Here is a 24,414-nt window from a genome sequence, read left to right as displayed (position 1 = left end):
TTTATAAATATATTAAAGGTATTACTTTTACCTATATATATATATAATATATAATATAATATAATATAATAATATATATCTTCAACTCATCATCTTGTTCTAAGTACTATACTCCTTGCAAGGTTCATCCTTGGTGCATAATGGAGTTGGGCAGCATTGTTGACTTTCTTGAAAATAAAGTCTTATTAGTCACTGGTGCTACCGGATTTCTTGCCAAAAGTAAGTAAATTTCTTTCTCTTTAACTCTCCATTAACAATGGAACATAAATTCATCTAGTAGCTTGGATATAAATCATTTCAAGTTAATATAAGAAAAAGTCTTGACACTACGTTGTGGATGTGTTTGTGTATAAATGCAGTTTTTGTAGAGAAGATATTAAGAGTTCAACCAAATGTGAAGAAACTCTATCTTCTAGTTAGAGCTGCTAATGCAGAGTCTGCCTTGCAACGCTTTAACACCGAGGTATGCAATCACGACTTTGTTGTTTACTAATTTGTCTAGTTAATTTTGGTTACTTACACATAATTGGCCACAACTAATAATGGAGAGAATAAAAAAAAGATATATAGCCAGACCAAGCATTATATTAGATCGCTGGTGGCACAAAAAGATATCGATATTGCAAAGTTTTTTTTTAAATGAATCTCGAATAAGAAATGATATGAAAACTTAACCTGAGCGATTGATTATATCAGCAGGCTAAAAAAATACAGAAAGAAGTATGAATCAGTTTCAGAGTAACACACATCAATAACGACAACCACAAACACTACGTTTGTAAAGTGTAATCTAAGGAAGCAAATAAAATCACATATTATTAAAATGATAAATCTGAAAATAAATATGAAAACCGTATTTTAAATGAGAGAATATGTGTGTGAGAATGACAAGATACTAAAACGTGAAGTTAAGTGAACAGTAGTCGTTTGCTGATGTCATGGTGACGTCAACTTTTTATCCTTATCTTATTTTTTATATAAAAAATTTGCTATGTCATAACGCTCGGGTTTCATATCTAGTTATGATTATAATAAAAACTAAATGTAAAAATGGTATATATAATAATTAAACAACTTACACATTAGCCCTTGAACTTCCAAGCTTCCAAATTCTACCACCAATTCTTTAAACATGGAGATAAAACTTGAACTCATCACACTTTGACCTCAAAAGATTTTAAACTTAACAGCATCAACTTCTGCAATTAGCTAATCACAAACATAAGATAGATAAACAGATCCAGAAACAGATTAATAGATTATAAGCCCAAGTTTTCCACACAAAAATTTATGTTGAGACACAAACAACCTTTTTGTAAAAATATTTTGTAATTTGATTTGAAGAATCTATGGTCACGATTTAATTTCTCGAGTATTACATTTCTCCCTAACATGATGCAAATAATTTCAAAATTCTTAGTTCGTCCATGGAAAATTGGATTAGTTGCAATGTGAAATGCAGATCTATTTTCAAAAAAAAAATAAAAAAAAAAAAAAAAAAAAAGAACGATTTAGAGGTAAAAGATCTTTAACTTTTAAATTAGATAAAATATTTACAATCCATATAATTTCACAAGTAACAAAAGTCATAGCTCTGTACTCTGACTGAGTAAGGGAGCTGGAATTGGTGGATTGTTGTTTTCTTTTTCAGGAAACAAGAGACTACCAAGAAAAACACAAAAATCGGGTTGGTGTTTAGTGTACTGCGACCTTTTTGAAGACAAACATTTATCCCAATCTGCATTAACATATGCTGATAAGCTATGCTGATAAGCTAAAGGTATCAGATTTTGCAATGATAAAACTCTTACCTGGAGACCCTTTCAAATAACTCAACAATCTCATAGCAAATTAAGATGAGAATTAAGAGGACTAATCATATATCTACTTATAAAATGAACAGTAAAAGATTTAAGCATAGTTATAGTTATGTATATTAACTTACCCATCAAGTTACTGAAACTTAGTTACATTTTCAAGAGAATGACAAAATTAGAAGACAAATAAGCAATTCATGAATAAGGTTTACAAATTCATGAATAAGCATAACACGGTATTTCTTTTGAGACAAGAGATATTAAACATACAACACTTACATATAACACTTACAAGAGATATTAAACATATAACACTTACAAGAGATATTAAACATCAAGGATTGCATCTAGCTGAAAAAACTTCCAGTTATTCTGAACAACAAGAGATATTAAACATATAACACTTACATTCACAATAGGATAGAAGATTTCTTCATAATCAAGGCCTACACTTTGGTTACAACCTTTAGTTACAAACCTAACTTTTAACCTATCTATTTCCCTCGTGGATTTGTACTTAATTTTATATATTCATCTACATACAACGAGTTTTCTTCCCAAGGAAGATCAGTAAGCAACCAAGTGTTATTTCTATGAAGGGATTCCATTTTAGCGTTCATGGTAGGTATTCAATTTGTTTACTCAAAATAGGAATACTTAACAACTCTATCTAAGCTATACTTAACATTACCCTCAATAACAATACTATCAAACCTTCTAGAAAAATTTGAAGTCTAATCAGATTTCCAAACACCTTCAGTATTAGTTGGCTAATCCTCATTTATGTTTTGAACACTACCCTCAACGATATCATGTTGATCATTATTAGATAATGAATCATGCATACCATCATCCCTCATACATGTACCTATACCAGAAGGCTGACACCAGCTTAAGAAGTAGTTGCACTACCATGATCATTATCAGTATTAAATCTCCCTTCATCATTGAAATTTATAGAACTTTGGGTATAAGTTTTCTCAGGGAAAAACTGATCAAAAAAATTTAATTGATATACTCGTAGATGAGTTTGTTTGTCTCACTAATCATTTTAAAACGAAAAATTCCTTCTAAAAATCTAGCATATGTATAAGAAATAGTTTTATAATCTAAACCCAAACTTTATAACCCATTTTTTATTTGAATATCCCATAAAGACATATTTTTTTCATATCTTTCAAAAAAAAAATTATTAATCACTTTGAACTTTTAACAAAATATAAACACCCAAAACTCTTAATATAGAATAAAGATCGCTCATAGCTATAAATGATTTCAAAAGGAGACCTTCATGCTAACACCTTAGATGATAATCTGTCAATTATATAAGTAGCTAGTAGACCACATTCACTCCACAGATATAGAGGTATTACCCTTAAAACATAAGAGCTCTAGCAACATTTAACAAATGTCTATGTTTCCTTTCTATAATGCCATTTTGTTGAAGAGTGTATATGCACGAAGTATGATGAACAATCCCATTAATATTACATAAAGTTACCATTTGAATATTTATATATTCAATGTCATTATCACTTCTAAAGATTTTAAGAGTTTTTTTTTTTTTTTTTTTTTAATTAGATTATAAAAAGACTACACATTATCAAAATCCTCATCTTTGAACTTCAACAAATAAAGCCAAACATCACTACTGTAGTCATCAACTACAATAAGAAAAAATTTATATCCTTCCATACTAGCAACCGTATATGAACTCCACATATCTAAGTGCACCAAATCACCAAATCTTTTACGCTTATATTCACTTATCGGAAATGGTTCCTTAGTTTTTATAGCGAATTTCACATGTTTCATTTTCAAAATATTGTCCAAATGAAGTTTATTTTTTAAAAAACATGTAACACTTGAGATGTAGGATGACCCAATCAAGTGTGCTAACTAGAGAAATAATTACCACCAAAGCTTGAGTTGAGTGGTATGGGGTGAGATCCTACTTGGGGGACTGCCAATCCATATTCGATTCTCACTATAAGTACGGAGTTTCCAACCATTAATAGTACTGCCAACATCAATGCGATTAGGGGGTTTTTCTCAACTTTTGATGTACTGCCAACATCATTGCGAATTGGGTTTCCTCCTAACGTGTGTGTGGCTAACAAATGAGAGCATTCGATGCCGATATTGTCGTTCAAAAAAACTAGAGAAAGAATTTAAAAAAAAAAAAGAAAAAAAAAAAAAAAATGAAAGCTACCATTAACAGACACATTAGCACCTTTCAATTTATTAAATAGATACAAGCTACCCTACTCACTACCAGTCCCCTTTATCATCCTTGATTTGAAATCCTAAATATATCACTTAGTTTCATCAAAACTTATCTTAAGTTTATCATCTTTAATTAGCCCACTGACAGAAAGTATAATAACAATAACCATAAACAACAGGAACATCAAGTAAAGTAATGGACTTACGTAGAGCAAGAGAACGGATTTTATTAATTTTAGCCTTAGTTCCAACATGATGAAAATTTTTTAACGTCAGATTAGAAATGTTAACATCGTATAAACCATGATCAGAAATAGTCAAGTGATGATAAGCACCTGAATCTATAATCAATCCTTGACTTTCATTAACACCACTATGAAAACTACAAAAAATCTACGAAAATATTTGTTAAAAATTACATTATAGTTATAAACATCACTTTGACCAGGAAGAGTTTTGTTTAAAAAATTCAATAACTTTTCCATTTATTTATTTGACAAAATAAAAAGGAAAAGTATTGCTAGAAGTATCAGTAGAAGAATTAATGGAAGACGAATTATTGGAAGAAGAATTATTAGAAGAGAAAGAAGACTTGGATCTGCCTTAATTGAAAGGCTTTTTATACCTATGATACCCTACAATTTCAAAACATATACTCCATAATGTGACTTGTTGCTCTAAGTTTCAAGTCATGGTTAAGCCTTTATTTCAGTTACCAGTTACCATTATATTATATTATATTATATTATTATTAAACATTAATGTATTTCTAAAATAATCTAGAATTAATTAGGGTTAGATATTTAAGTAATAGATATTTTTAACAAAAAAATCTAGATATTTCTAATAAAAATATCTAGATATTATTAACAAAAAATCTAGATATTTCTAACAAAATATCTAGATATTTATTCTACATTTGAGCCTATAAATAGGCTAACATGTAATGCATTTGATGTAACCAAAAAAACCATAAACACATTTGAATAATAAAATCAAGTTTCTAAAAACTCTTCTCCATCAATTCTACTCTCTAAAACACCCCTCATACAAATATTAAAACATTCAAACTAAAACTAATCAACACTTCTAATTAATCAAACACTTCAACTAATTCTGACAAGTGGTATCAGAGCCATTTTGGACGTTGTTCGAGTACACCATGACTACTGTTGGTGCATACAATATTCCCGTCCCCATTTTTTATGGCGACAACTATGATTTTTAGAGTATCCGAATGAAGACAAATTTTCAAGCACAAAGCTTATGGGATATTGTCGAAGTCGGGTTTACAACTCCAAAAGACGACGAAACTCTGTCCACGGAAGATCAAGAAAAATACAACAAAAATGTAGTCAGAAATGCTGCTGCTCTAGGCTACATTCAACAAGCCTTGACACCGTCTATCTTTCCACGAATCATGGGAGCTACGACAGCCAAGGAGGCGTGGAAGATCCTTCAGGAAGAATTTCAAGGAAATGTCAAGGTGAGATCCGTCAAACTTCTAACTCTCAGAAGAGATTTTGAAAATTTAAATATGAAAGAGACTGAGACCGTAAAAGATTACTATTCTAGAATTAAAGAAATAGTAAATCAAATGAGAGCCTATGGAGATAACATAACTGATAAGAGGATCGTAGAAAAAATACTTATCAGCATGACTGAAAAATACGATCACGTCATTACCGCCATTGAAGAGTCAAAAGATATCGAGACTCTGTCAGTAACGGAATTAATTGGCTCTCTTGAAGCATATGAGGCTAGACTGAGTCGGCGTAGTGAAAACTCACTTGAAAGTGCCTTTCAGTCTAAACTCAAATTACGGTCTCAAAAATATAATAATGGGGGGAAAAGAAATATTGAAGAAAATTCGAGAGGAGGAGAAAAACCCAGAACCGGGTTCGATCAAAGAAGAAAAATCTACCCTCTATGTGGCATTTGTAAAAAGACAAATCACTTGGAGAAATATTGTTTCTACAAAGGGAAGCCACAATGCAATAATTGCAAAAGATTTGGGCATATAGAAAAAGATTGCCGTTTAAAACAAAATCATCGAGCTAACTTCACAGAAGAAAGTGAAGATATACCGGAGAACAAAAATCAGCTATTCTATGCCAGCCATGTCGCAAATAAACAGAGGGACGATACTTGGTTGATCGACAGTGGGTGCAGCAACTACATGACAGGAGATGAAAAGTTATTTGATAGTATCAACACGTCCGTAAAGTCCCGCGTCAAACTAGGGAATGGAGCGCTTGTTGACACTAAAGGTAAAGGTACAATTACTGTTCAAACTAATAATGCCACTCGATCTGTTAATGACGCTCTTCTAGTACCAAGCCTAGCAAGTAACTTGCTAAGTGTTGGCCAAATGATGGAGCACGGATACTCTTTACACTTCGAAGATAAATCATGTGTTATTCGTGACAAGAAAAACAACTATAAATTAATAGCTGAAGTGCCAATGGAGAACCGCAACTTTCCGCTTCGTTGGCAGTATATTCAAGACACAGCCATGAAAGTTCAAGTTGAAGAATCATGGCTATGGCATCGAAGATTTGGCCACTTTAACTTTCACGCACTAAAAATCCTCCAACATAAGAATATGATGAGAGACTTGCCTAACATAGAAGAGATCACCGACACGTGTAAAAGCTGTATGATGGGCAAGCAACATCGAAAACCTTTCCCTCGTGACAAAGCTTGGAGAGCGAAAGGTATACTGGAGCTGGTGCACACTGACGTTTGTGGACCAATGAGGGCCCCGTCACTTAACCAAAACAGGTACTTTATTCTCTTCATCGATGACTATTCTAGAATGACGTGGGTTTATTTCATGCGTGAAAAATCTGAAGTATTTGCGATATTCAAGAAGTTCAAGAACTTCGTAGAAAAAAGTAGTGGCCATTATATAAAAACACTAAGGAGTGATAGAGGAAAAGAATACACCTCTACACAATTCAATAAGTTTTGTGAAGATGAAGGAGTAAAGTGCCAACTCACAGTTGGTTACGCTCCTGAACAAAATGGCGTCTCTGAACGTAAGAATAGAACTGTAATGGAAATGGCCAAAATAATGATACATGAAAAAGGCCTTCCAAACAGTTTCTGGGCTGAAGCTGTATACATGGCTGTATATATACTAAATCGATGTCCCACGAAAGCCGTAGAATACAAGACTCCAATAGAGGCATGGAGTGGAAGGAAACTGTCGGCGAAACATCTGCGAGTATTTGGATCTACTTGCTACATCCATGTTCCTAAGGAGAAACGTCACAAACTCCAAGAAAAATCAGAGAAGGGAATATTCTTGGGCTATAGCACACAATCAAAAGGCTACCGGGTCTATAACCTGAAGACCAATAACATCGTGATCAGCCGAGACGTGGAGTTTGATGAAGACGCTTCTTGAAACTGGGAGAAAGATAAAGTTGAAAGACAAACATATCTGCCGCAGATATCTATGGAAATTCCAGCTCGACAACCATTACAAATGGAGCATTCTGAACAACAAGAAAGTACCGGTGAAACAAGCCCTGCTACACCAACTTCTCCATCGACAAGATTACCTTTGGCGCAAGACGAGTCAAGCCCAGAGTCCACACCTGGAAGAGTCAAAGCGTTAGCAGAGGTATACGAGGCATGTAACTTTACAACCATAGACCCTGAAAGCTATGAAGTTGCAGCCAAAGATGAAAAATGGGTGACTGCTATGAGCGAAGAAATCAGAATGATAGAGAAAAACAACACATGGGAGTTAGTTGATCCTCCATAAAATAAAGAATCATTGGAGTAAAGTGGGTTTACAAAACAAAGCTCAACCCTGATGGATCTATACAAAAATAAAAAGCAAGGCTAGTAGCTAAAGGCTATTCACAACAACCTGGAGTCGACTACAATGAAACTTTCGCACCTGTAGCTCGACTGGATACTATAAGAGCTCTTGTGGCATTAGCAGCTCAACGAAGGTGGGAGATTCATCAACTAGATGTGAAATCTGCCTTTCTAAATGGGTTTCTCGAAGAAGAAATATATGTAGAGCAACCACAAGGGTTCATCCAGGAAGGAAAAGAAGATAAAGTCCTAAAGCTAAAGAAAGCCTTATATGGACTTAAACAAGCGCCACGCGCATGGTACAGTCGCATAGACAACTACTTCACAAGTTCGGGATTCAGGAGGAGTCAAAGTGAGCCTACACTCTACATTAAAACCCAAGGTAACTCTGACACTCTCATTATTTCCTTGTATGTCGATGATCTAATATATACTGGAAACAATGAGAGAATGATACAAGAGTTTAAAGAAGACATGATGAAAACGTTCGAGATGAGCGACCTTGGTTTGATGCGCTATTTTCTTGGCATCGAAATCAGTCAAGAAAAGGAAGGCATCTTCATATGCCAAAGGAAATACACAGAAAATCTCCTGAAAAAGTTTAAACTATACTGTTGTAAAACCGTCGCGACGTAGTTGCCAATGAGAAGATGAGACAAGAAGATGGATCGGAGAAAGCAGACGCTTCAAGATTCAGAAGTCTCATCGGAAGTCTACTATATCTAACAGCAACAAGACCAGACATCATGTACGCAACAAGTCTACTATCCAGGTACATGCAAAACCCTACTCAAATACATTATGGAGCTTCTAAAAGAATATTAAGATACTTGCAAGGTACCATGGACTATGGAATATGGTACAAGCCCACTATAGACTCGAAGCTTCATGGATACACCGATAGTGATTGGGCCGGATCGGTGGATGACATGAGAAGTACTTCCGGATACGTATTCACACTTGGATCTGGTGTATTCTCATGGACATCAAAGAAACAAGAAACAGTGGCACAATCATCAGCCGAAGCCGAGTACGTAGCAGCTGCAAACTCAGTTAATCAAGCTATATGGCTAAAGAGAATTCTAGAAGACATGGGCGAAAAACAAGATGAAGCTACAAAAATATTCTGCGACAACAAGTCTGCAATTGCAATGGCAAAGAATCCTGTGTTTCACGGCAGAACAAAACATATTGACATCAAATATCACTTTTTGCGAGAAGTCTCCGCCAAGAAAGATATTGAATTAAAATACTGCAAGACCGAAGAGCAGATTGCAGACATATTCACCAAAACACTACCAAGACCAAAGTTCGAGTTCTTACGCAACATGCTCGGAGTAACATCGAAATACATTAAGGAGGAGTGTTAAACATTAATGTATTTCTAGAATAATCTAGAATTGATTAGGGTTAGTCAACTCCGGCTCAATTTACATAGTGGTTCCTCAAGTTTATACTTTTCCAGAGGTAGAAAGTGTAAATATATAATTTTATTAAAATAAAATAAACTAATTCCACCCGAATCAATTTTAAATTATTAAAATTAAATTTAACATTTTTGGTTAAAACAAATTTTCGCTGCAAAGAATCGATAATGTTGAAACAATGGACAATTACTACTATAATATGCAGATAATTAAGTTAAATATTTCATCGACATTACAAACGCAAACAAAAAAACGCTTCATAAGAACACAACACCACCTATAGCAACGAACAACTACCACCAACCTCCCGTGGTCAAGTTTTTTCGGGAGGACTCGATGTCGTTGCCGACGTGTGTTGACTTAGTTAACCTCGAAAAATTGATGTTTACTGGAATTGTTCTCTCGGGGTCCTTTTCTCCGCTAGAACGGGGATTTGATCTTATTCGACGGGCGAGTGTTTCTCTGGTTTCGTGTTTGATACGAGTTTATCGGGTACGAGAGGTTTTTTTGGTTTGCAGGCCTCGGGTTAGTTGCTACTGGAGTGCCCGGTGTTCATTTTAGATGTGCTGCTTTTGAGTAGTGACGAATGCGGGGTTAGATACGAGATCGGTTTTATGTATATGTTAGATTTAGGTTTGGTGGTCTGTTCGTGTATTTTATCTTTTACAATTTCAATGTGCTCGCTCTCTTCAATTATTATCGTTGAATGTTTGTAGAACGATCAGAGCGAGACCTTTCAATTATTGTCTTTCGTGTGTACCACCGGATCTTTACAATCTTTATATATACATATTAATATTTTCGCCGAAAAAAAAACTACCACCAACCTCATTATGATCATAATAAGAACTAAAATGTAAAAATGGTATTCGTAATATTATATACCTATATCTAACAGGTAAAGTGGAAATGAATAGTACTATTCATTTTTCCACTTTTCGCAAACTTAACCCCTTAACTTTTATTAAAATACAAATCGAACCCCCACTTTACACGTATATTTTTTTCCCAAATTTCACAAACTTAACCCCCTAACTTTTATTAAAATACAAATCGAAACCCCACTTTTCTAACTTTTTTTTTTTACTAATATTCAATTTTCACAAACTTAACCCCCTAACTTTTATTAAAATACAAATCGAACCCCCACTTTATACGTAAAGTTTTTTCAAATTTCACAAACTTAACCCACTAACTTTTATTAAAATACAAATCGAATCCCCACTTTACTAACTTTTTTTTTTTAAATAAATTATCTAAAAGGTAAAGTGGAAATGAATAGTACTATTCATTTTTCCACTTTTCGCAAACTTAACCCCTTAACTTTCATTAAAATACAAATCGAACCCCCCACTTTACACGTATATTTTCCCCCAAATTTCACAAGCTTAACCCCCTAACTTTTATTAAAATACAAATCGAACCCCCACTTTACTAACTTTTTTTTTTTTTACTAATATTCAATTTTCACAAACTTAACCCCCTAACTTTTATTAAAATACAAATCGAACCCCCACTTTATACGTAAAGTTTTTTCAAATTTCACAAACTTAACCCACTAACTTTTATTAAAATACAAATAGAACCCCCACTTTACTAACTTTTTTTTTTAAATAAAACCCGAACGCTAAAAGAAGCAACTTCTACAAAATGAACAACCCTTCAATGTTATGTCGAAAAAAATTCTTTTTTACAAAATAGATCAAGACTTTTTTTTTAACTCGCATTCAAAACGGAGCCCCCGGCGCGAAGCGAGGGCTCCACAACTAGTTAAAAACTAAATTACACTTTAGCCCTTGAACTTCCAAGCTTTTAGATTTTGCATCAACTCTTGAACACATGACACATCACTTGAACTCTTCACACTTTGAACATGTATAAGACGATGGATCACACGCTTAGCGGCTAAGAAACGTTTGCAATTGTTTAAATGCGTATTCATTATGCATTAACTCTATAGTAGATTAAGTAAAACTGAAAAAGAGAAACCGTGAGCTACAAAGTTAGAATCCAGAACCAAAGCTACAAAGTTAGAATGAACACCTCTAACAACAATCCAGAACCAAAGTTACAAAGTTAGAATGAACATCAAAAGCACGAAATAGTAAAAAAAAAAAAAAAAAAAAAAAAAAAAAAAGAGAACGCAGCAGGAGCAACAAATGTGCGGGTTATATTTCTCCTCAAATAATTTCTCCTAGCGATTTGCCTCGGAGACATCAAAGAAACATCACACATGCAGTCATTATCGGGCACAGAATGATCATTAACCAGCACGAACTCATTAGTTTTCTTTCTTTTCTTTTTTTTCCAGGTGACATCACGCTAGTTAACAATAAAACTAACCACCAAATGAACACTTTTTTCAACGCGAAACAACAAAAATAGTACAATAGTTAACTGGAAACTTGAAATAACAAAATATCAAAGGGAACAACACACATACCTTTCGAATTGACAGAAGATTCAGAGAATCAGCGAACGGAAACTGACACGCATGTACGCAACTGAAAAAATAAAAGAATCACCAAATTAAGAGACGCAAGCAAAAACAGAAACCGCGCATATCGTTAACAACAAATTCACGACAGAATGTTAAATCACTTTAATTGTAACCAAATTGCATTCAACTTACTAACATGTTCTGAATTAATAATTTAAGAAACATAATACTAATCAGAGTATCAATTTGAAAAAGAGACAATGTGTCAACTCGATCCGTCTACTTTTAAAGTGGAAGAAAATATGACACATTTTGACACCATTCTATTTTGACCCACTACCTAACCTATCCACCCTATCCCATTTTGACACCTCGACTGTTAAATGACCCGAGCAACGCTATATAAGCAAAAGATCAGTCTATCCAAAAATATAATAGATAATTTTCATCTACCAAATTAAATGTTATACAGATCAACATAATATAATTTGACATTCTCATAAGATTCGTTGTAGTTGGTGTATTGTGGTGAGCCTTGGAGTTACCTTACCATAATAACGTAACACTAAACATGTACAATATCAATGAATGAAGCTGAATTAGACAAAAATCTATCTAAGCATGAAACTAAATTTACAAAATCCAAATCTAAACCCAAGAGAACTGGATCATAAATCAAAATAATTGATGAGTGTGAGCAATGAAATTACCTTAAGACTTAAGTGAACCCTTAATTGACGAAACTAACCCGTCTTCATGCTCAAAGGTAACGATCTCTCAACATATAATTTAACTTCAAACTCAATAGTTTGATCGCTTGTAAGCTACAAAAAAAAAAAAAAAAAAAAAAAAAAACATGTATCTATATTTATTTTGTCTATTTTGTTGCAACGAAACACTAAACATATACAAATATTCAGTAAAATACTAAACATATACACAGCACATTTACAAATATTCAGTAATTTTTACTTGCATACCTTTGTTATGTGAAGCAATGTTAGTTGATCAAGTGCTAACTAATGAACATAATTCGACTGAAAACCGAAGTTACAGTCGACGGTAACACACCAGGTGTGGTTGACTGAATCCTATATATAGCTTCGATAAATCAGAACACTTTTAATCAAAGATTTGAGCTTTTTCATAAACATCAGTTAAAAAATGCAAACAAAAGGCATACCAGTGAAGCACCTGTTTGTGTTGAAACTCTCGAAACTGTAAATGTCCAGTACTCCAATTACGATCGAACTGTTAATCTTATTTACAAGCCTGTAAATATATAATTGTTAAGTGCCATTATCAAGGTTACAGCTCCCGAACAAATGAAGTTATTCTGAACCTAGTTTAGTCAACAGCTCAAAAGTCAAAACTTTATGTAAAATGAAAGTGAGGCTTGCCAGTCAAATAATCTCGAGTAAGTGACTTTTGCTAAAGCATCTCATCTCGACTGACAGCGGCAGCTTCTGGATCGAACCATTTGGTTATGGTTTCATCACGTGTTACAATTACACGTTTGCATAAACAATCTTCGAGAGCTTTTACGTCACACCTGGATAATAAGATATATAATAACTTAATAGAAATACAAGTGCCTCCACTGTCAACCAAATAGACAATTCTAAAAAAAAAACAGTTGTTTGACCCATTTATTCATAAATGTGTCATTTTGGGTTATGTTTTCAATTATAATTTCTGGGCTAAAACAGAAACAGTTTGAGATTCAGTCAAAGTGTATGTTGATCTTTTAAATGCTTACAACTTCCAATATTGTTTTATTTTACAAAATTAGATCATGATTGTAATACTATAGTCTTATTATAACTAACACACTGATCAGTTTGAAATATGGACAAAAAAGTTCTTTCAGGGTGAGTTAGAAACAACCCTTTCAACCTATTTTTCCCGATCCGCTCATTATTCCATCTCTTGTGTAACGCTTATCACCACTTACTTGAACAGCTCAGCATCAGTCGATAAGTGGAAGAAAGACTTTTCATCTTTGGGCACAGATGAGTCAAATTCTTCTCCTTTTGCAAATTCTATATTACCCAGGTAAAGAATTGCAGCAACAACAACTCTGATAATAGCATCCTGTGACAATAATAAAACTTAATTCAAAATATATTTAAAAAACGATCGATAGTTGTGACCTTTTTTTGTAAAAGAGTTTTTAGTATGCACATGTGTACGATGTACCTGCTCTTCGGAATTAATTCCTGTGTACCTGCTCTTCGAGTCCTAATAATTATTATATGAGCCCTAGCAATTGGTTTTTAGCTGTTGGGTATGGTTGAATTAGACAAACATGTCCTGAATTACAATATATAAACAAAAGATAATTAGTAAAGCTATAGAATTAACACCAATAAAAGATGTTACAAAGTGTTCAAGGCCACTAAGACTATATATGCAAGCTGGTAATTTCGACCCAAAATTATATGAATTATTTTCTAATGTATATGCCAGCAACACAAACACGTACTTGGCCACATCAATTACAAAACATGACTCGAGATTCTAAACCATATGTGATATCTTCGACAACTTCAAAATTTCGGGTGGATATAATCCATTCGACTTATACATCACTAATTATTTAAATTTGAACTACATGTAATGCTACCTTACCTATTCCACCCGATCACTACTCATAGATATCAAGAAACAAAATGAGAGCAAAAAAACAAAATTTGAGTGAGTGCAATAGAATCAAAACATTGAGGAAAAGTGTAGTGAAATAAATTAACCAAAAATAAGACAGATTCTCTGATAACATGTTACTCACTCTGCTTGAAGAATCATAGTTGCAACATTTTGTGCATTTTAACTTGTAAACGCGGTCTTTGTTATAACTCACCGGATGGAAGCTCGGGTCATTGTTCACCAGAACCAGATCCCTTGATATCCGCTACATGTGAAGCATTCAAAACATCATTTTCCTTTTGAATTTCGACCGAGTCAGGTGCTTCTTTTACAACTCTTTCAGCTGCAAGTAACTGAAACGACCCATATCCGTTTACCAAAAACGAAGCACTATTTTTTTTTATAAGTTAGGTCCCATTAAAGCATTCATAATACATAACATTTCCAACTCTGTTTTAATCAAAAACATAATATCATAATGATGTGTTTAACAATTTATAATGATCCTTGGTACACAAATGACACGTTACAAAAGCATTTGTAATAATGACTCAATCACCCAAAATACGGGTTAATACTTAATAATCCAACCCAATACCAAGAGCATAGTCCCGGGGACTACCAAATCCCCAATTTGCGTCCAAATATCTAAAAGCTACCCCATCGAGCCCAAGCGCTCCTACGCATCTAGTGCAACAACTAGCTAGCTTCACAATCGCAGTACCTGTAAAAAGGTAAACAACGAGAGGGGTAAGCATAAAGCTTAGTGAATGCAATAATTATACATATACATATATAATCTAGTTACTTGCAAACACTTACACAAATACCAGATACGAGCTAGCAATTCAACAACCATGCAATCACAATGCATACTAAATATCCGCAATTCACAATGAGCTATAATCGCCAATAACATATAGTTCACAATTTAATATGCTAATACAAAATCACACAACCATGGTTAACCAATAGCACAAGGGAATGGTACTTGCGAATGACCATCGGTGTTCACAACATCCATTAATGTACATACGCCTTGTATCACTAACCCGTGGGTGTACTTGTGAATGACCATCGGTGTTCACAACATCCATTAATGTACATACGCCTTGTATCACTAACCCGTGGGTGGTATCGAACGCCCGAACTTTAAACCCACCCGTCACGTGAAATGTGGTATCGAACGCCCGAACTTTAAACCCACACTTCACGCCCACGCACACATATGATATGGTATCGAATGCCCGAACTTTAAGCCCATATCACATGCCACACATGATGATGATGTATCGAACGCCCAAACTTTAAACCCTCATCCAATGCCAACACGATGTGGTATCGCACGCCCGAACTTTAAACCCACATAGCATCCCACAGAAATAAATGCACTATATACATACACGTATAATTATTTCACTCACCTTGGAATACCCGCACAAGTCATGTATAACATGATCTCCGTCCTGCAAATCCGAGCAAGTAACCACCTATATCACACATATGCACAATATACACATAAATATACATTCTCTAAAAGAGAATCCGACACAATCATCCCTTAGCCAAGGGATCACACCTTGCTCGCCAAAAAGCCGCCCATTCAACACCTGATAGACACAAACCAATTACCACTTTCGGTGGTAATTCAAACTCACTCTACAAAGTACAATTTAGCCCAAATTATGCCTTACACTAATTAGACCAACCTAGGTCCCGACACTAGATTACTACTTAGATAGTGATCATTTCAAACCGCCATTTACACAAAAACCACAACGCGTGCAATATTGACTCTTATTGCTTTTGACCACCTTTGACTTCTGTTAAAGTATCATTTTAACCCAAAATTACTTCTCACGAGTAATTACATTCAAAATCATCATTTAACACTTAACACAAGTGCTTAAACACTCATTTGACCCAAACTAGTGTTATTACCAAATTCGACCCAATTCAATATTACCCATTTTGACACAAGTCACAAAAACGCCCATAATCACTAACGGCAAGTGATTATATTTTCAAAACACCCATTAACACCTAAACCAAGTATTTACATACTTGATTCACCAAAACTTGACTCAAAACTTAGTTTGACACCAAATCAAAGTCAACACCCAATTTTGACCAATACTTGTTCTTAAGAACATCAAAAACACCAACACACTTCCAATCTAGTGATTTAACATCCAAACCATGACAAATACTTCCAAATTCGTCATCTAACCCTAAACCCACAATAATTGGGTTTACTTACACAATACATACAACAAAACTCTCAATTTCATGAGAAATGGGGTTTATAACCCAACACTAACTCAAACCCTAACTAAAATGGAAATTAAACAACACAATTCGGATTAGGGTTTACCTCAAGCATCAAAAAGTAGCTAGAAACATCAAGATGTACCAAGATCCACTTCAATTTGGGCAAGAATCACCACCATCTTCACCCACTCAAGCTTCCTCTCTCTAGGGTTACAATTCTCTCTAGTTGGGAGTGTTTGAGAAGATAAGAAATGAGCTCTAGATGAGCCTTGAATTAGTTTTCTAGCCATATACACGTTCACAAGTGAAAAGACCACTTTGCCCCTCTAAAACCCCTCAAAAATACGTTCAAAAAGCCCCTGCCAGACCCCAAATCGCGACCGCAATACACAAATCGCGACCACGATCATACCCCAGAACTGCTAACTTGTTTTGGTCGTAACTTTCTGACCGTAACTCCGTTTTTGAAAAATCAATATCGTTGGAAACGTAGTAAGGTCTACTTTTCAATGGTAAGATTTTAAAACATTAACTCAAATTTTATTTGGGGTCAAAATATATGATTACATACCTTGTAACTGATAAACGGGGTGTTACAGTAACACATAACAAAATGTCATCCTTCCACCTGTGAATATGAACTAGGAAGTACCTTCATAAGCAATAATAACTGCAACTGAAAATTTTAATTAAAAATAACATTGAATTGAATTAGAATGATGTGTCTTAAACGCATCAAAAACATAATACAATTATCAAATAACAATACACTTAAAATAATTAATATACACATTTATCATGCCTGAATAAACTTGGGATGAAGTGATGAAGATAGTGATGGTGTTTTAGGGTTTTGTTTTGGGATGTGTTGAAGAGTGTCCATGATGATAAAAAAAAAAGTAGATAGTAGAAATAGATTAAATTAGATTAATAAAGAGAGATAGAAGATAAGATGGGAGAGTGGGGATGATAAGGAAATGGTATGGGAAGAGTCAGAGGGTGATGATGAAAAGTATGAAAAAAAGTAAGAAGACATGAGGGATGGTCAGCTGAAAAGAGGTAGCAAAAAATATCTACTTTTGTTACTATAAAAATATATGGTTACAAAAATAGATATAGGATTAAAATAATAATAATAATAATAATAATAATAATAATAATAATAATAATAATAATAATAATAATAATAATAAATAGCAACAATTTCGACTCAATCTGTAATTAGCTAATCACAAATATAAGAAAAATAAATAGATTCAGAAACAAATTGGTAGGTTATAAGGATTCTTATATTAAGTATATACATCGAGTCATAAAAATTATATGTAACACGCTATGATTCAGTTACAAACAGAAAGTTAAAAAACATGTTTTATTCTAATAAAAAAACGTCTACAATTTGTCTTTCGTTGAAGCTCGACACGTTACATGCATAGAAGTTAAAACGACCTTTATTTCCTAGCTACGTATTGAAATATAGTTGAATTAATTAACTAGTAAGAAATAAAACTAAAAGTGAAAACTAAAAACAAAAAAAGAACGCTTTAAAATCAAAACAATCCAAAGAAAAAGCCCAATTTAGGGCTCGATCTCAAGAGTACAAGCGTTAAAAACAAAAAAGAATGCTTTGTATATATGTGTGATTTTACATAAAAAGAGTAGTAAGTGAAGACTGAATTCATATCACTAGGTAGCTTATTTTGGAATGAATATTTATAGGCTGTGGCAAAGGACTTGTTTAAGCTCCTTAAAGAGAAACATGGTACGGACTTGCAAAAATATTTGTCCGACAAAGTAACTATGGTAGCCGGAGACATCACTTTTGAGGATATGGGAGTACTAGACTCTAGTTTAAAAGAAGAAATGTGGAGAGATGTTGATGTTGTTGTTAACATTGCTGCCACCACCAACTTTGATGAAAGGTACTATATTTACACATATACAGAGACGGAACTTTTAAGGGGCAAGAGTAATAAAAAAGAAAGTTGTCGTAATTCGAGTTAAAATGTTTGAGCTTTTAAATCAATTAATTTTGGAGTCCGTATGAAGGAGATTTGATTAAATTGGTGAATAGTCGCAAAATTTTTGAGTTGTCAATGTTTTTGTCATATCTCCTTCGTACAGATCTGGATTTAGTTGAATCAAAAGTTCAAACATAACTCAAAGGGCTACAATTTTTTATTTTATGGGCTACAAATTTTTATTTCATGATTACCCTAAATTCAGATCTTCTCATATAGATGAGGTCCTATCTTGTTTGGATATCACCAATGTGGCAACGTACTAAAATTTTTTATTCTAAGCTAAAAACATTTATTCATCTTGATAAAATATTTCATGTCATGCCCCTTATAAAATTCTTCAAGCTTGTCACTGTACATGCACACACACACACACACACACACACATATATATATATATATATATATATATATATATATATATATATATATATATATATATATATATATATATATATACCAAATATCATAAGTTTGTATCACATTATTTCATTTGGCATTGAAATATATATATATATATATATATATATATATATATATATATATATATATATATATATATATATATATATATATATATATATATATATGGGCAGGATAAATGGAGAAGTAACCAATCGGGGGGAAGCAAAAAAAATTTTTTTTTTCGTTTTTTTTTAAATTTTTTTTCCGGCATCAAGATCACACGAAAATATGAACATTTAGAAGAGACACTTGGTGATGAATGTTATTATTTAGGCGAAAAAGCGATCGACAAAAATAACATTCAAGATAATATTGTTCGTGAAGAATATGAACGTTTTTTTTCTTCATGTTTTGTGAAATAAAATTTAGCCCGATTTAGAGTTTAGGGTTTAGGGTTTAGTGTTTAGGGTTTGGTGTTTTGGGTTTATGGTTAGGGTTTAGGGTTTGGTGTTTTGGGTTTATTCCATAAACCCAAAACACCAAACCCTAAACACTAGACCCTAAACCCTAAACCCTAAACTCTAAACCGTTCGTGTTAAAAACTCAATCTAAATCCTAAATCTAAACCCTAAATCTAAACCCTAAACCCTAAATTTCTAAACCCTAATATCTAAACCCTATAAACCCTAATATCTATACCCTAATATCTAAACCCAATAGTTAAAACCTCAAAATATGCTCGAAAAACACGATAATTGTTATATATTACTTCTTCGAGCGTTTTCCCGCCAATATAAAAACATTTATCACAAAGTGTCTCTACTAAATGTTCATATTTTCATCTCATCTATAATGTTCGTGAACAAAGTTTTTTCAAAAAACGAAAAAAAAAAAGTTTTTGCTTCCACCCGATTCCCTCTAATGGTTACTTCCCTCTTGATCCTACCACTATATATATATATATATATATATATATATATATATATATATATATATATATATATATATATATATATATACCAAATATCATAAGTTTGTATCACATTATTTCATTTGGCATTGATCAAAAGTTGAATCATTTGTAGCATCAAAACTTGGTTTTATTGCAGATACGATGTTGCGCTGACTCTAAATGCGTTTGGTGCTAAAAACGTTTTGAACTTCGCTAACAAATGTGTCAATGTTAAGCTGCTTCTCCATGTGTCGACCGGTCACTTTTTTAATCCCAATTAATTTATTTCAGATCATAATGGCATGAATGATTTCCTTGTTCCAATAACGTTGTAATTAAATCTATCCGTGTATCCAGCCTATGTCTCTGGTGAGAAACCAGGTCTAATGCTTGAAACTCCTTACAAATTGGGGGACTCGCTCAATGGAACAAATGGGCTAGACATTGATGAAGAGGGAAAGATCGTCGAAGATAAACTAAGAGAGCTCAAATCTGATCTGAATAATGATGAAAAATCAATTAAGTTGGCCATGAAAGATTTGGGAATGCAAAGGTAAACAATTTGTATTTGTTTCATGATGATATGCATATAATATATATTTGGGCTCACACTTGGGCTTTGCTATGGACTTTAAGTAGGTAATCATAATTCTTCTCTACCATAAGGAAATAGATACTGCTTTACGTTTTAGCCGAACAAGTTCTATACATAAGAACATAAGTTTCTTAGTACTTAAAAAACAACTAATGAAAGAAAGAGGTTATGTAATACTTATATGCACACATTGATTTCCTTTGTATTCCGATGTGAGATTTATTTTCAACCCATTAACTAATTATCTCCAACATATTCAGAGAGTGATTGTCACATAATTTGTACTCCACAGTGCATCTTTATGCTTGATCATTTTAATTATATACTTGCTTGATTATTGAATAAATTTCTTTTATGTTTTTGTACACAAATATTATTGAGTCTTTTTTCTTCTTACAGAGCAAATCACTACGGTTGGCCAAATACATACGTGTTTACTAAAGCGTTAGGAGAGATGATTATTGGCCACTTGAAGGGCTGTATGCCCGTTGTTATTCTTCGCCCAACCATCGTCACTAGTACATTCAGAGAACCTTTCCCGGGCTGGGTTGAAGGCATCAGGTAGATTCTCAGCTAGCTTTTGTTATGAATAGACATAAAAGAACAAATATTTACACACTAGTACATCGAAATAGTGACATTAATATTTGAAAAACATTTATATTGAAACGAGCAGTGTCAATGATCTATCATAACTTAAATGTTGCAAAGACAATTACTTTAGACTATCCCTATTGCAGCGCCAAATTTTTTACTCCAACCTAACTTTGAAGCTACATGAATTGTGACACTGAACTCACTGTCTAATTCAGTGTGTTCCAAGACATTAAAATTTAACATTGAAGTCCAATGTAAAGAAATTGTTCAGTGTCTAATTCCAGTGTCTAATTTATTATTTAATTATTTTTAACACTTTTTTTATTATTCAATTATTATTTTATTCATTCAAAATTATTTTTATTTATTATTTAATTTATTTTGATAACATAAATATAAAAAATAAATATAAATATATAAAAGAATATAATAGTATCATTTAACAAATAATCTTCGTCCAACTAGTTAAATAATTTTGCCCATATTTGATCCAGTTTTTATTTATTTATTTTAAGCCTAGTACTTTTTAACCTAAATCTATAAACATCTTTTTCACCCCTCTTTTTCATCTAGTCAACCTCCTCCATCTTTTTCACAACTGCAAAAATCAACTTTTAACAAATAAAAAACAAAAAACTAGAAAGTAAAAAGAAAGAAACAAGAAAGAAAATTAGAGAAAAGAATAAAACCGTTGCTTTTCAATGTATTGGGCTCGACACTGAAGGGTGACGCTGGTTCTCGACATTGGTTTAACGCTGGCACGGAGTGGACGACGTTGGGAAGCCCAGCGTCAGATGCTGCACATGGCGAAAAACGCCACGACTTTGAATGCTCTAACACCCATTATCAGGCATAATATCTAACGCTTGAAGTTCACCAGTTAAAACGTGACGCTTAAAGTTGGATCGTGAGATTTAGTTAATAACCAATCAAAATTTTAACATGTATATATCCATATTATCAATTTGTTTATTCTAAACCCAATTTCTAATCATATTTAACCTCATCATTCAAATGTCAAAATTTTCTCATTCAAATTTGACATTAACCATAACACAACTTCAAATTTTGACACTGCTATGTCCCAGTCAAAATCTCATCTCTCCTCCAAAAAGTATCAATTTTTCCTCTACATAACGGGTGGTCTTATAACTTTTGAACACACAAAAAAAAAATGATCCTTGATTTAAATGTTGCAGGACCATTGACAGCTTGGTTCTTGGTTATGGAAAAGGCAAATTAACATGCTTTCTAGGTGATCCTGAAGCTGTATACGATGTGGTGACTTCCATAAAACTTCTAATAAACTAAATGAATAATTTTGCAATTTTATTCTATTTCATTTCTTGAATAAGTACAAAATTCGTAGGTACCGGCTGATATGGTAGTTAATGCTATGATTGCGGCAATGGTGGCTCATGCAAATGAAACTTGTTCAGAAACAATTTACCATGTCGGATCATCGGTATCAAACCCTATGAGGTTCACTAGATTTCAAAAATGTGGCTACGAGTATTTTGCTGAGCATCCATGGATTGAAAAAGATGGAAATCCCGTTATCGTTGGAGAAGTTACTGTATTAAATTCCATGGATAGCTTCTATAAATATATCACCGTTCGTTACTTGTTTCCATTAAAGGTTAATTCGCCCATATTCTAGTTAACATCTATACATAAAAAGTGTGCAATACTTTTGTTTTAAACGACGATATTGACATCGAATGCTCTTATTTGTCACATAAAATTCCATTTTTTACTTTTTTTTTTCCAGGTACTTGCATTTGTGAATCTCATATTTTGTCAAGCATTTGGGGTCACATACAAGAATCTTAAACGAAAGATAAACTTTGTGTTGCGGCTAGTCGACCTTTATAAACCCTACTTGTTCTCTAAAAGCTTGTAAGTATCATTAATTCTTGGTTAATTAATACAACATTGATGTGCAACTATATATCTTGCCTAACTTTGTCATTAATTTATGTCAGCTATGACGATTTGAATACTGAAAAGCTACGTATGGCTGTTAGAAAAAGCGGCAATGAAGAAAACGTCTTCTATTTTGATCCACGAATAATAAATTGGGAAGATTACTTTCTTCATATACACATTCCTGGAGTAAGACAACGCGAATTTAAGTGATCAAAGTACACAAATTTGATTAAACGTTGTTAGTATAAAACAACGATATACGAATTTACGATAAATTATTGTGTTTATTTTCTAAGTTGATTGATTTCACGAATTGTATTATATAGTTATCTGTCATATATATGTAATATTGGTGAAAATATGTTGCGTATCATTGATAGAAGCTAGAAAAACAGCTTATAAATTGAAAACAAAGCAACATATATATTTTCATAATTATGTTAGAAATAGGAGGTTATGTATATTATTTGTGAAAGAGAGGATTGATGATTTAGATGTTTGATTGATCTTGAAGGCTTTGTTTATTACTTGATTTGCTTATTGAATTACTTTGTTGCTTAATTACAAATGAGAGGTGAATCCATCTTTTTATACTACACCATGGACTAGTCTAGAATACTTCATCATCTAATATCTAGATATTTCCTAAGTATTCTCATGATAATTCTAGACTTAGATATTTTACAAGATTATTCTACACACATTCTACACACTTACACTACTACATATTACAAGAAGTTTCTACATAATGGGCTATAATCTTGATCCAAAATAGTTGTATACTTGCAAGCCCAAATCCAAAACAAATAGCCCACAATTAAGTTTAGTTTCCAACAGCTCCCCTTAAACTTGATTTCGTCACTCCGAGCATATTCCGTAATCTCTGAAATGTCTCGTGTTTTAGGGGCTTTGTGAAAATATCAGCAACTTGGCCAAGTGACTTTGCGTACTTTATCTGCACCTCTTTATTTGTAACACACTCCCTTATGTAATGGTATTTTGTATCGATGTGTTTGCTTCGATCATGGAAGACTGGATTCTTTGCTAGAGCAATCGCAGACTTGTTATCCACATATATCTCTGTAGCTTCCTTTTGGAAAAACTTAAGCTCATTTAGTAACTTCCTGAGCCATATTGCATGACAGGTGCACGATGTTGCTGCTACAAACTCGGCTTCGCACGTTGACAGAGTCACAATGGGTTGCTTCTTCGAGCTCCATGTGAACGCCGTATCTCCCATATAGAACACGAAAC

The 24,414-nt window shown here is 33.2% G+C and overlaps 1 protein-coding gene and 2 long non-coding RNA genes across 5 annotated transcripts; 1 reads left to right on the top strand and 2 right to left on the bottom strand.

Moving 5' to 3' along the window:
* LOC139853343 (alcohol-forming fatty acyl-CoA reductase-like) lies at nucleotides 1-23,550 on the top strand. 2 transcript variants are annotated; one of them, XM_071842726.1, is made up of 11 exons: nucleotides 1-18; nucleotides 123-219; nucleotides 360-463; nucleotides 18,381-18,583; nucleotides 20,197-20,297; nucleotides 20,397-20,592; nucleotides 21,034-21,195; nucleotides 22,431-22,512; nucleotides 22,601-22,870; nucleotides 23,003-23,130; nucleotides 23,217-23,550. In XM_071842726.1, exons 2-11 carry the CDS (start codon nucleotides 141-143, stop codon nucleotides 23,368-23,370), a joined length of 1,479 nt encoding a protein of 492 aa, XP_071698827.1. In that variant the 5' UTR covers nucleotides 1-18; nucleotides 123-140; the 3' UTR covers nucleotides 23,371-23,550. The 2 variants fall into 2 exon arrangements, with proteins under 2 accessions (XP_071698827.1, XP_071698826.1); XM_071842725.1 differs by lacking the exon at nucleotides 1-18 and having other exon boundaries at nucleotides 94-219.
* LOC139856149 (uncharacterized) lies at nucleotides 12,626-13,835 on the bottom strand. The gene is made up of 3 exons (XR_011761691.1): nucleotides 13,699-13,835; nucleotides 12,928-13,296; nucleotides 12,626-12,835 (listed from the first exon to the last, which is right to left on the bottom strand). It is a non-coding gene; the product is annotated as an uncharacterized lncRNA (long non-coding RNA).
* Nucleotides 13,943-17,660, bottom strand: LOC139852702 (uncharacterized). Of its 2 annotated transcripts, none has more exons than XR_011761154.1 (3): nucleotides 16,765-17,660; nucleotides 14,533-15,880; nucleotides 13,943-14,057 (listed from the first exon to the last, which is right to left on the bottom strand). It is a non-coding gene; the product is annotated as an uncharacterized lncRNA (long non-coding RNA). The 2 variants fall into 2 exon arrangements; XR_011761155.1 differs by lacking the exon at nucleotides 13,943-14,057 and having other exon boundaries at nucleotides 14,433-15,880; nucleotides 16,765-16,919; nucleotides 17,233-17,660.
* Nucleotides 23,551-24,414: the final 864 nt, after the last annotated feature.

The sequence above is a fragment of the Rutidosis leptorrhynchoides genome, chromosome 6, assembly GCF_046630445.1.
Source record: "Rutidosis leptorrhynchoides isolate AG116_Rl617_1_P2 chromosome 6, CSIRO_AGI_Rlap_v1, whole genome shotgun sequence".
NCBI classification, from domain to species: domain Eukaryota; kingdom Viridiplantae; phylum Streptophyta; class Magnoliopsida; order Asterales; family Asteraceae; genus Rutidosis; species Rutidosis leptorrhynchoides.
The sequence above is the reverse complement of the archived record's forward strand: the minus strand, read 5'-3'. Positions and strand labels throughout refer to the sequence as shown.

Coding starts and splice junctions, on each gene's coding strand:
- LOC139853343 (XM_071842726.1), top strand. CDS start 141: ATGGAGTTGGGCAGCATTGTTGACTTTCTTGAAAATAAAGTCTTATTA. Junction 20,298..20,396: donor GCTTCTCCATGTGTCGACCG/GTCACTTTTTTA, acceptor CCGTGTATCCAG/CCTATGTCTCTGGTGAGAAA. Junction 20,593..21,033: donor AAAGATTTGGGAATGCAAAG/GTAAACAATTTG, acceptor TTCTTCTTACAG/AGCAAATCACTACGGTTGGC.